This window comes from Carlito syrichta, unplaced genomic scaffold, assembly GCF_000164805.1.
Source record: "Carlito syrichta isolate Samal-C Ts95f unplaced genomic scaffold, Tarsius_syrichta-2.0.1 Scaffold302529, whole genome shotgun sequence".
NCBI classification, from domain to species: domain Eukaryota; kingdom Metazoa; phylum Chordata; class Mammalia; order Primates; family Tarsiidae; genus Carlito; species Carlito syrichta.
The window spans coordinates 222260-235496 of NW_007246625.1; the positions used below are offsets into that span (position 1 = coordinate 222260).

General features: G+C 47.1%; 1 protein-coding gene across 2 annotated transcripts in view; it reads right to left on the reverse strand.

The window, feature by feature from the left end:
* Window positions 1-1638: 1638 nt before the first annotated feature.
* Window positions 1639-13237, reverse strand: part of MORN5 (MORN repeat containing 5) — a 34689-nt gene continuing 23090 nt past the window's right edge. For both annotated transcript variants that reach the window (XM_008056798.1, XM_008056797.1), the window contains one exon: window positions 1639-1856. Coding sequence is in view for 1 of the 2 variants with exons in the window: in XM_008056797.1 (XP_008054988.1) it covers window positions 1777-1856 (80 nt within the window). In the remaining variant the exon portion in view is untranslated. The remainder of the gene's footprint in view (window positions 1857-13237) is intronic.

The window sequence follows — 13237 nt, forward strand, 5'->3', positions numbered from 1 at the left end:
CTGGTATTTGAACTGGATTATATCAGATGAGAAGCTCACAGAATAGGTACAAAACAGGAGGATATTGGGGTAGGGCAAGGAAGGTGTTGCAGAGGAACCTCTTTGGAAGATGGGGAAGGAGTAGTAAGCCAAGTTAAGGGAATATGGGATAGGTGGCGGGGCCCCAACTTCTGCATGAGACTGGGTCTCATAGTGGTTTTGTCAGGTTCCAGAGCCACCTCATAATCTGGTGAGTGAGAGAGACCATCTTTCTGGTGGTTGTCAAATTTCTTTCAGCAGCAGAATCCTTTGTTCAAGCCAAAGCTCTGAAGTAGGAAGTGAAGCTGCCTGGTAGGTTGCAGAGCCTTCCCTGGCCCCCATGGCCCTGCACAGCAATGAGTTGCTTGTAAACCTAGGTTCGTGGTACATGTGGTCATCGACTCTGCAGGGTCCCTTTCTTTATTCTGTTTTTCTATCTCCCATCTATGACCCCATTTCTGCTCCTCCCTTCTCTACTCTTCTGATCCGGTTTACAAATGCTAACTTAGATGTGTATCTGAAAATATGTTTTGTTATGTGCTTTCTCACATGAATGTACCTTCTGTTTTCAAAAGAGTTTGGAAACCAACAGAGGAACTCAACCCTGTTCTTCTACCAAGGTGATAAGCCTCGGGGAGAGAGGTCATTGTCCCAAGTGTCCTCTGTGGTGCAGCTAAGAGTGGATGGAGGCCTCCTTCTGGCTTCTGGCTCTGCCCCAGCATGACACTTTTGGGCCCCAAGTTTGAGGTCCAGTTTCTTCCCCCGCTGCAGGAGCCCTCCCAAGGGAGAGCCCTTCCAAGCCTGACTCCCTGTCCTGTCTGGCAGCTTTGGTGAGCCAGAAGACAAAGCACAGGGCCTGTAGGACCTAGCAACCTCTATGGAAGGACAGTTATGCAAAGATTCAGGAACTTGTTTCTGCCTTGGCCTCGTCCTCTGGTTTTCAGCTGACAGATGTGACCTCTAATATGAGTTTGAGGAATGACTATATGCACAGCTTACAAATCATTCTTTAAAGCAAACACATACTGAATGTCTGCCAAGCACCAGGTTTTTTACTTGTATTATCTCATTTAACCACAGAGCTACTCAATTGTTCTGAGAAATTATTATAATCGTTTTTTGAATGATGCCAAAGCCACATTCTTTCTATGGCACCATGCTGATTCTGTGCTTAGGGTGTGAGGTTCAAAGTAGGCAGCCGTGAAGAGGGAGAGGCAGTTCTGAGGAATCATTCTTGGGCCTATGGGAAGTTACCAGCTGTGAGTCTGGGCACAGTGATCAGGTCCTACTGCCCTCTGAGCCCAAGCAAGGCACTCTGTGTCTCTGAACCTCAGATTCCCCATCTACAATAGGTGATGCTCAGCCCTCCCTTGCAAAGCTGTTATAGGAAGCTGAGATTATGCACACACACTCCCTGTACCCTTAGTGGCTCTTTCAGTTATATCTCTTGCTATAAGGTGATGTTTCTCAAACTTCCATATGCATAAGAAATACCCGGGAATGCACATTGCTAGGCCTCATTCTCTGAGATTCTGATTAGCAGGTCTAGATTGGGGCCTGGGAATGTCGGTAGTTCATGATTTTGCCCAGGTCAAATGAAGATGCCCCTGAGAAACAGTCTTCTAAGGGAAAGAAGGGTCACTGCAGAAAGCCTTTATTCCTGAATTGAAAGTCAGGTTCTAAGACTACAGCCTGCCCTCTGGGCCAGCCGGTGCCAGGAGGACAGATGGAAATCTCTGGTGAAGGCAGCCGCGGAACTCACAGCTTGGGCCTGTGAGTCCCGATCTCATCCCAGCCCTTCCGACAGGTACGGATGATCCACTCATGCTCATCATCATCTGCAAGGAAAGAGGAAGAACTGGTCATGCTTGGCGCTCGATGGGCCCTTCCCTGTCCTGGGAGTCCCCCAGGCGGGGCCTTGGGACTGGAGTGTATTCCAGCACAGGTGATGGTCTGTTGGTGGCCAGTCTGTTTCGCTCTGTGTGGGGAGAAACAGACCTTTCATTTAACTCTAATCCCTCGGAGTGCTGGTCTTGGGAAGTTGAGCACAGATGCATTTATGGCTTGTGGGTGCTGCTGATGGAGGCACACAGGTCATCTGGCCTCCCTGAGCCGGACAGATCCCCACGGGCAGTCAGAGCAGCAGGCTCACGCTAGGACACTTGCCTGGCACAATGGCCTGCATACAGCAGCCCCAGGACAGAGGTCCAAGCCTTGTTGGTACTGCTAGGAGACCCGGTCTTCCTGTTTTCGTTTCCTTTCTGGGCTCTCCATTCTTGATCCTTCAAAGAACCTGTGGTTTGCTCAGGGCCGACACCACCTGTTTACTCAAGTCCTTTCAGTGGGGAATGGGGAGGAGGGTGACAAGAGTTGCTAATGTGCCCTGAAGGCCCTAACACAGTGTCTGCCTTAGCTTAATCCTGGAGATCACCCAATGGGTGAGTCTTCCCCACCATTTTTTTTTAGTATTAATTTTTTATTTTAAAGATGTGGGGTATAATTCAGGGTTAGGTATGCAAATGTTCATTATGCAGGTACCCTTGTCTTCCCCACCATTTTACAGATGAACAAACAGAGCCTCAGAGAGATTGAGGCACTTGTCCACAGCCACCGGGCCAGTAAGTGGGGAAGCCCAGAATCTGAACCTAGGATTGTCCAACTACAAAGCCTGTGCTGTTTTTTAAACCTCAAATACAGAGAGTTGAATGAAGCACATTCTTCAGTCCAAAGCACACCACCATCATCTCTCTGTACAAGACCCCTCTGCAGATTTTCTTTGTTTTTATTTGTCCTTCTTTCTTCTCCAAACCCACACCCGGCCTCTCCCCAACACAACAGGGACCTACTCCAATGGTGGGATATATACCCTAAAAATGCATGTTGCTCTATAAAATATGTGCTGTTGTTTTGTGTACAATGTGTTTTTAATTTACATAAATGGCATTGTGCTGTGATTTCACTGTGTCTTAGTTTTTTCACTCAAGAGCTATTCTTATTGCTACATGTACATCTAGTTCTTTGCTTCTTACTGCTGCCTAATATTCCATGGTGGGCTGCCTGCACATTTTACCTCTGTCCTCCCAGTGGTGGATGCGGAGGTCACCTGCAACTCCCTGCTACCAAGAACAACACTGGGACAAGTGTTCTTGGGCACATCCCTTCATGGATACACAGAAGAATTTATCTGAGGTTATAGTCCTTCCAGGAGGAGGGGCACCTAGACCTGTGTCCTCACCGCCTCCCAGCTACCCTTGCTCTTTTTGCACCACATTGTCTACCTGCCTTCTTGCCTCTCCACCTTCATTCCTCCCTTCCCTCTGCCAGCCCCTGCCCTCACCAGTTTTCCTCAGGGCTATAGCACTGGAGGAGGTCTTGCCTCCTCTCCTTATTCAGTGCCTAGCCCGGTGCTTCCTGCCTAAAAGACAGGAGGATGGGACTGCTTGGGTGACAAGTGGCAGAAGTTGGGGAACAAGGGACGACTTGAGAGCTGGAATGCAGAGGGCCAGTGGAAAGCCTGCCCTCTAAGTCAGATCCCCTGCCAGGCATGCCTTCCTCTTCTGTGCAAAGCACCAGACTCAGGGGCAGGGAGATAGCAGCTCATCGACAGCCTACTGTGTGTTTGGTGCTTTACAGATGCTGCATCTCACTGGATCTTTGTAATGGCCCTGTAGGGTAGGGGAGATCATCCCCATTTAACAGAGGATGAGCCTTGTCCTTGGTCCATAGCAGGTGGAATTCAAACCCAGGTTTATCGGTCTCCGCAGCTAACTTCTCACACCAGGGCAGATGTGAGCATGCCAAGAGCCCAGGCTGTACCATAACTAACTACCTCTCCACTATTTCTTTATGGATGTCCTAAGGCTTGCTGCCTGGGATGCTCTGGCAAGCAGCCAGTGGGCCTCAGTCTCCCCCAGGGAGGTTGCCCGGCAGTCCCTGCTGTGGCTGGGAAACCTAGGGGTGGGGAGAACATCGGTGATGTGTCAGCACACAAGGAGTTAAGCGCTGGTGGAGCCCACTTTTGCCACACTGTGAGCAGCCTGGTTGATAATTACAGTTCTGAAGTCTCCAGGCTATTCGAATCAGTGCAGCTGCAACCTCTTCAGCGGTAACCCCTGAAACCAGACAAACTGGGTTTATTGTGCTGAACCAGTCCTTAGGCCCCTCCCTGATCGTTAAAAATTGACAGCAATGGACTTAACAGCCCTCTTCACTACCCCTTTCACTCTCTACCTGGCTGCACAGCCACCAATTTGAATCACAGATGCCTCCCCTCCCAGCAGCTGCTCACCAACCCTCCCTCCACCTCCCCTGCGCCTCTCTGAGGCTCCCCTGGCCCTGCCATGTCAGGGTGAGGCTGCCGAAGCACATTTCATCAATATTTAAAATGGAATTAAACCTGCAGCTTTGATTAATGCCTCCCAGATCCTGGGAGTTATGATTACTATTTTGCAAATTGCGATTGTTGGAATATGTTAATATGATTGTCTGAGAACATCTTCACCTTCTCAGATAATTTTCCCCCTTTTTGGCAGGAGAGGAGGGGGAGAGGAGAAGAAAAAGATGAGAAAAAAAAACACCCTACAAACTCTTTAATCAATTGTAAATTATTGCCTAGCCACAATTGCCAGTGGTACAGAGGCAAAGGACAAGATTTCTGGTTTGGTGCATTTATCTTAAAAAAATTCCTCTGTTGGTTTAATAATTCCACTCTGGAACACTATTTTAAGGAAATAATCTATTTGTCTGAGAACTAGTTTGAATCAAGAAAAAGAAAAATGACCAGTATTTCTAGAAACAGGGGCATGATTACTTTGTTGTATATTCATTCGTTTAACAAATAATTTTTAAACACCAACTATGTGCCAGACATCGTGCTAGGTTTAGGGGGGTGGACACTATAAACAATGTGAGGGGATATTTAGCAGCTATTGAAAATAATAGTTATAAAGTTTGTATAGCAACATAGGGAAAATGTTTTTGATATGATAATAAGAAAAATGCGGGAAGAGGCAAGAAATAAAGCTACATAGACAGTATATTCATCACAGAACTTGTGCAGAAAAAAGATAATAAATTGGAATGTGAATAATGGCCAGTTCCTGAGCAGTGGGACTGGAGAATTTCTTCTTTCTGCTTTTAGTATTTCCCAAATCTTTTTCATTAATATGTGTTGGCAACAGAAAATATTAAAATAATTATGGTTTTTTTCATAATGTTTAATGTCTTGGCAATTTCAGGCATTTTGTTAATTGAAATAAAATATTTCTAGGTTCCTAGAAATGCCAACAGGGTTCTTGAACTTCTAAAAAGTAAAAAGGCCTAAAAATATTGGTTAAAATGTACAAAAATCAGAGCATAGACAAATGTCCTGTAAAGAAGAATTCCAAACAATGTATGTACTCTGCTTTTAAAGAATTGGAGCAAAATTTCCCACTTCTTAAGTGTGGCTATGTGTAGTGACTTTCTTCCAAAGAGTAAAGTAGGGAAAGGGAATTTTTTTTTTTTTAAAGAGTAACTTTCAGTGGAGAAGCCTGACAAACACTCCTTCAGTCAGGTGATCAAGGTTAATAGCAACACTGGTAAGTCATATTGATAGTCTGTATCCTTGATACGATGAGATGAAACTGGTACCTCTGTGATCTTCTCCAAACCTACAACCCCAGTCTAATCATGAGAAAAGCATCAAATTCCAATCAAGGAGCATCCTACAAAATACCTGTCCAGTATTCCTCAAAACTGTCATCAAACACAAGGAAAGTCTGAGCAACTGCCACACCCAAGTGGAGCTTAAGGAGATGTAACTAAACATCATTCGAGGTCCCACATGGGCGTCTGGAACAGAAAATGAATATCAGGGAAAGACTGAGGAAATCTGTATAAAGTATGGGCTTTAATTAATAATAAAATAATTGTGACAGAGGTACCATGCAATGTAAGATGTTAATAATAGGGGAAGCTGGGTATGGGCTATGTTGAGAACTCAGTACTACTCTCTGCAATAATTTTGTAAAACTAACTTATCCAAAATAAAAGGGTTTTTAAAAATGCATGAAAATCCAGTGTGCCTAAAAGGCAAGAATGTCATGTTTTCCGAGAGAAACAGACATCCCTCCACACTACCAGCCACCCTAGATGAAGTCATTCACTCTTTTTTTCTCCATATATATGGGCCCCATATATAATCACAGTTTTGGAATCTGTGCTTATCTCATATTTTCTTACATAATGTTTTTCTCTCTCATGAGACTGTAAGCTCTCAGCACAGGGACCGTGTCTGCTTTGTTGACCACGGAACCAGCATATAGAAGATGCTTAATACACACTTCTCCAGATAAAGTCTGGAATAAGCTTTTTTCATTCTGACTTGCCACAGTTGCCATCAACAAATATTCCCTGCGCATCCCCTTCTTGGCATCCGGGTCTCAAGTCAGATGTCACCTCCTCAGTGACCCTAATCTATCTACCTCCACTCCCAGTCACTCACTCCATCTTGTCTTCATAGCCTATGCTGCTCCCTGAAATTGTCTTGTTTATGTACATGTTGGCTGTCTCCCCATCCAGACTGTAAGCTCTACTGAGAGCAGGATCCTTGCCTTCTTTCTCACTATGGTATCCCAGTGCTCAGAAGAGTGTGGCACATAGTAGGTGCTCAGTCAATACCTGCAGAATCAATGAATGAATCAGCAAGCTCATTCCGGTGGCTAGTCCTGTGCCTAGTGCTGGGGACAGAGGAACTGAGACTCAGCAGCGAGCTCTGCCAAGATCCAGGCACACTTCAGTTTTAGGTCTGTCTACCCTTGGGGCAGAAGGATGTCTTCATTCTGGTTCTGAAGCTTTGGGAGTGACCTCGCTGCCAACTGCAAGCCCTGCCCTTCATGGATTGTTAAAAAAACAAAAACAAAAAAGCAGGGCTTCTAATAGAGAAGAAAAAGAACTCGCTTCAAGACAGATGCCAGATCTGACCATGGACTCCCCTGATTAAAAACCTTCCCTGAAAAGGCTCCCCACTCCTCAGCCTGGACTATAAGGCCCTCCAGACCCTCCTGTTCCCAGGCCTGCTCCCCTCATACTGCAAAATGCAGCCGCCCTAAGGAACTGCAGTAGCCCACTCATGCTGTTCACCAGTGCCTGTTTGCCTTTGCACATGCTGTGTCCCTGAGGGAACAGCCTTCCTTTTTCAGGACCTGGTTCAGGTGCAGGACCTTTCAGAGCAAAAGAGAGGCCTGAGGTATTTTCCATTTCTGGGCTTCAGTGTATGTAAAATTGAAGAAAGGCTTAAACAAGATGATAACAATTGTGGCACCTTAAAACTATTTACATTTGATAAATTACTACTTTTAACACAAACAACTAAATATAAGAGTGGTATTTCAGGATTTCGCCCAAAAATATAAATTCACAGAGCACTTAAGGCAGTGTGTTAAGGAAAAGGAAAAGGGGTGTGGATTTAGGGTTGTCTGATGAACAAAGCCTTCCTTCAGTCCTGTCACAATTCACACTTAAGGCCCCCATAGACATGTCCTTCTCCCCCACAGTTCCTGCCTGGATGCCACCAACTGTCCCTATGCCTCCAGCTTGGAGCAACCCTGTCCTATTCACTTCTGGTCATTAGGACCCAGCACAGATCTGGCGCTTAAAAACTGTTTAATAAATACATGGTGAGTGAATGAATAAAGAAATGTAAATTTGGGGAGATAAAAGTAATAGGTTTACAGGTGGGACTCAGACAAAGGGGGAAGAATTTCTTCCCCACCCTGGGCAAATGGAGCTCTTGAGAGGGCAGAACATGCATGCTAAGGGCAGGTCCAAGGCCTCCAGCTCCTGTTTTCTTTTGCGGCTTGAGGCCATAGATTGGGCACCCCCACTGCATGGAGAGGCTGGGTTGTCTGGGGACATACCTGGGCACTAAGCACACTCAGGAAGCTCCAAGCCTGTCTGGCTTGGGACCTGCCTCACAGCAAATGCAGGGAAGGTCACCCTGCATAGGCCACAGCTGTGCTCGGCTCACTGAGCTATGCTTAGGTCACCAGAAGTGACATTAGTGTAGCCTGCAGTTAGTGTGGTACTAGAGGAAGAGAAATCCTGAAATTCTCAGAGCAGCTGCAAGGATATATCAGCTCCCCCAAATGATTAGCAGGGAGGGAAGTAGTGTGATGTGATGGTTAAGGGGCTCGGGCTTTGGAACTCTGTTACACTAGCTCAGAGACCTTGGGCAAGTGGCCTCACACCTCCCTGAGTCTCATTTCTGCATCTACAAAGGTTCCTGACTTGCGTGAGGACCAAGTGAGATTCCTGAAAAGTACTTTGCACAGCACTCAGTGCACAGGAAATGCCAAAAACCAAAACCAAACCAAAACAAAACAAAACCAAAAAACAAAAATCTAGAAATTGTCTTTACAAGGTGGGACTTCAGGGTGCACATGGCAACACAGTGTAGACTAGAATGGGCTATGGAGGACCCAGGTTTGATGCTGAGTCACTGACTTGCTGGGTGATTTTCAACAAGTCACTCCTCTGAGCCGGGCTCCTTGTTTGTACACCAGACCTCCTGTGGAGGGCAGAGTGGGGGCTGGCCAGGATGAATGGTACTCAGTGGGCACCCAGGAAGTAGAAGCTACGATCGCCATTGCAATGGGTCTTCAATAATTCTCAAGCTGGATGTCTTCAAGAGAGACTCCTTAAGGGACTTGCTCAGGACACCCTTAGGATTTTCAGTTCCCCGCTAGGATGGAGCGGGGAGCTAAGGAAAGGAGGAGTTCTTTACACAAGGATCAACATCATAAGGATCAAGAGCCACAGCTCAGCTCATAATTTTTCTTCAAAGCCAGGAGGGCAGGCCGGGGCAGGTGAGCCCAGAAAGGGCAAATGGGAGGATTGGGGTCACAGGGCACCCACAAACTGGGTGCTGCCAGCTCTTGGCATTCCTTTGGGCTGGGCACACCTGTGGTCACCACTGCTATGCAGCTCCCACCCGGTGGAGTGAGGGGGCTGGGATAGGGACTAGGAAAGGGAGGAGACCAAGATGAAACAAAGCGTCTTGTGTCAGGAGGGGGCAGGGCTCACTCTTGTTGAGCTCCTAGGAGGTGCACAGCATTGTGTGTGTGAGGTTACATTCATCCTTTCCTCAGTGAGTGAGATGGGGTTGTCCCCACTTAAGCTGAAGAAACTGAGGTTTAGAGGGATGAAATGATTTGCCCCACTTCATTCCATCAGGTCAGAGGGAAGGACTTAATGTGTCTGGTCTAAAGTCACACTCAGTGAAGCTGTAGTATGTGCACAGGCACAAATGTGTGTGTTTCCATTCAATGCGTATGTTCTCACACCAGCATAAGCATGAAGAAGTTTGTGCCTGTGAGTGTGGGAGTGGCTGCAGCTGGGGGAGGGGGAGGTGTGTGCATGGTGTGTGATGTGTGTGACCAGCTGAGTGTGTCAGGGTGTGAGTCCCTGAAGTCTGAATGTGTGTGAGCACATGCAGAGGAAGGAGGTGCTTCCAACCCGCAGGGACAGCCCAGGACTCATCCCAAATGCCAATCAGGCAGTGAGTACAAGGCTGGGCCATACTCTGGGAGAAGGAAGCTTCTGTTGTAGGGGCTGCCCGCTTTTCTTGGGTTCTAGGCTTATTCCAAAAGGGCTGCAGGCTGGGATGGGGTTGCACCCCAAAGCAGGCTCCCCATCCTGTGGGCACCTGTGGGGCCCACCTACTGCCTGCCACACCCTCTGTGCAAATGCAGCATGAGCTGGTGGGGCAGGGCCAAGGTAGTTCCACAGAGAGGTTGGCAATGCCCGGGCATCCCTGTCACCACTCCTGACACGAAAGATGCTTTGAACTTTGCTGGCAGTGCTGGTGGACAAAGTTCAAAGCCACAGCATCATCAATATTGACTAAGAAGTAGTTGCCCAGGCAGAGCCTGCCACAGAGCAGGAGGGAAGCCTTGGGGCTACTCTTCCTTTTCTCTGTAAACGAGCATCTTCTGGGCTGGGTGGAGGGCTGGGCCCAGCACCCACAAGCTTTTCAAAGTCTATTCAAATGTAAGAGGCTTGGAAAAATGATTGACTCTAAAATATAAGAAAAGAGAAACAAAACTGAAATTAATAAATGTTATAATTAGTGCATTCAGACTTAATTATTAAATTTAGGAATCAAAACAACTTTATTACACTTGAAATTCATTCGTAGGCTCGATTTCCTCATTTTGCAAGAAGTCTCCAGTATGCACATGACTCTCAAGAAATCACGGCCAATTGTTAAAGACTTGAAGTCAAACAATTTACCAAGCAACATTACAAAGATTCTTTCAAAGTTTAATAGCAAAAATGTATATTTAATGTGGATACACTTTGTTTTAATATGTTGAAATGATTGAGGTGGAGTCCCCAAGTTAGGCCTAGGGCTGAATTCAGGGCTATCCCCGAGGTAAGGGGTGAGTTGGGGCAAAGAATAAACCTGCCTCCTAGGAGGAAGCACCTCTGTGTGCCAGGTGCCCTGCCCACACTTTGCATGTCTGGTCTCACACTATCCTCACGGACACCTCTGCCTGTGAATAGCTGGTGTTGTCTCAGGTGGAATTTTAGGGCCCTAGTGGATGCATGAGGGGAAAAGTATCCACAGTCACAATGACCCTTGGAAATCTCTTAGGAAGGACTCATGCTGGAGAAGAACATTTCGCTAAGTGCCACATAGCCAGTCTTCTGACATTGTCAGAACAGATAGTTTGTCTCGCTCTTGAGGTCAGCTGCTTATGGCTAGTGTTTGTAGGTGATGCTGATTTTAAAAGATACATGTTCTTAAATACTGGAATCATCCTCTTTGTGGCAAGGTGCTCCCAGGACAGGATGCACATGGGGACGGAGACCAATGGACTCAGTGTCCCCACACACACCCAGAGCAAGTGTGTGCCGACTGGAGAGGGTATGCGGCCCACCAGCACCATTTATGTGGCTATTCTTGTGGCCCCACTCCCCATTTTTCTTTGTTGAGCACTTATAATTGAATTTGTGTTCACTAAACATGTTCGTGATGCCTGGCCACTGTCCTAAGGCAGCTCAGAGAAACCAGTGCCATGGACAAGGCCACTCTGTTGGCCTGACCCCATAGTCTCTGCTCCGACTCTCTGCTTCTTTTGGTCCCTGATCTGGCAGCATGTGGACGATGGACTGAAGCGGGGCCTGCCATTCAGTCAGCAGATGCTGAAGCTGAATTAAGGCTGGAGTGATGGGGACAGCCAGGGGGATGTTAAGAAAGAATCTAAAGAACTCCATAACAAACAAGAGCTCATTGAATCCTGGCACCAAAGACAACATTGCTACCTCAGTTTCACAGGGAAGGCTACTGAGACTCAGAGAGGTAAAGGTGTCTGCCCAAGCTCACTCAGCTCGTGAATGGGGGCTGGGTCATAGCCAAGTCTGTCTTCAGAGATGCAGCTCTCAGTCACTCCCCACTTCCCTGAGAAGCACTCCTGCAGCTCCCTTCTTTACTCCTTGCTGTCTGAAGAATCAAAGCTAAACTCCATAACATGGCATTAAAGGCTCTCTTAATTCCATACTGGTTCCTCTGCCTGGAATGCGCAGCTCAGACCCACTCCTACACACCTGTCAAAGCCTACCACCACTACCTGTTAAAGGCCTCCTCAACTCCTTCCACATCCCCCAATGCTGAGTGGGTCTTAGGTGCTTCATCTTGAGTACCCTGTGCCCCTGCATCTTCATGCTTTGTCCATGCTATTTCTTTCCTTCCATGCAGCAAAATCCACCTCTCATCCTTTAAGACCTAGCCCAACACCATCTTTTTTAGGACACTGTCTTGACTACACTTGGGACACACTAATGGTCTTCTCTGTGCCCCCCCCCAGTACATTTCGATTCTTGCTCCTGGGTCCAGTGAAACAGAGACACTTTTAGTTTTCTGGAAAGAATCTCATATTTCATATTACAAATTAAATGTTAACATAAATGTCATAGGGAATATATAATTCTGTTGGACTGCTTTCTGCATGCTTCTTTTTTGATTTTTGTTATTTTGATTCGTGAGCTAGATTTTGAGGGGTGGGAGGTTCACTGCGGTCCTTTGAGCACTTAGGCTCTCTAAAGGCCCCAGGTTTCTGTCCAGAGAACACCCACCCCAGTCCTGTTACTGTCTGTTTCCTGCGGCCTCACAGTGTTTGAAATGATGAGGATGATGGGGAACACAGACATGACAGAATGACAGGGCTGGGCAGAGAGATCAGGAAAGCACAGGTCTCTCATACAGTCTTAAAATTGGCATCAAAGTGGGTGGGAAGAGGCCAGAGGGTAGTTTGCCAGGATTACACTGGCTCCTTCCTTTGGGATATGGAATTAAGGAGATCCCTTTTTTTCAACTTTTCACCTGGGGTGTAAAATCATCACTTGTAATTGCTGACATGTTCCAAGTACTCTGCAGGACCAGGCTCTGTTCTCACTGACGCCCTGCATCACCCCACTTCATGCTCGCCATGAAACTGAGAGAGGTCAAATCCTCACCCCATTTTTCAGATGAAGAAACTGAAGCTCAGAGAAACTGAGGTTAGCTCAAGGTCACACAGCTGGTAAATGACAGCTGGGACCTGCCCCCAGATCTGGCTGACTCTAAAATCTTGCTTGTAACCCTGTCTGCCTGCCCCTTTGGCCTCTCCTGGACCTGAGGTTGAGCAGAGATTTCAGTCAACTGCCCTGAGTTCCAGAGCCTGGGCTGAGGAAGAGAGGTGAGGCTCCTGTCCCCTGGGCTCTGACTTTGCATTCACCTCTATTAAAGGAGACAAAACAAACCATCACAGTATTGGCTGTGCTGGTCAAGGTGGACTTTAGCTACAGAAGCAGAAGCTGTGTCCTTTGGATCCTCCAGGAGGCTGCCATGGGGTAGGGCAGGGGATGTATTGTTACCAGAATTCAGTGGGCAACATGGCCTGGCCAGGAGGGGAATCTCTAGGGCTTTTGGAATCGGGGTGGGAACAGATAATGGCAATAAGCAATTCCCACGGGTAAGGGAGAGGCAGCAAGCCAGGACAGGCTGTTATTCCTAGAGCAGAGATATTGACAAGGCTCTACAGATGGCTTCCAGGTAGCCAACCCCACCTTCTTCAGGAAAAATTCTGTTGGTGAGTTCAAGTGTTTCTCTGGAGAGAAGGTCCATAGCTTTGCCTAGATTCCCAGAAAGGTTCATGACCCAGAAAAGGCCACAGCACGTCTCACTGGTTCAGGGCAA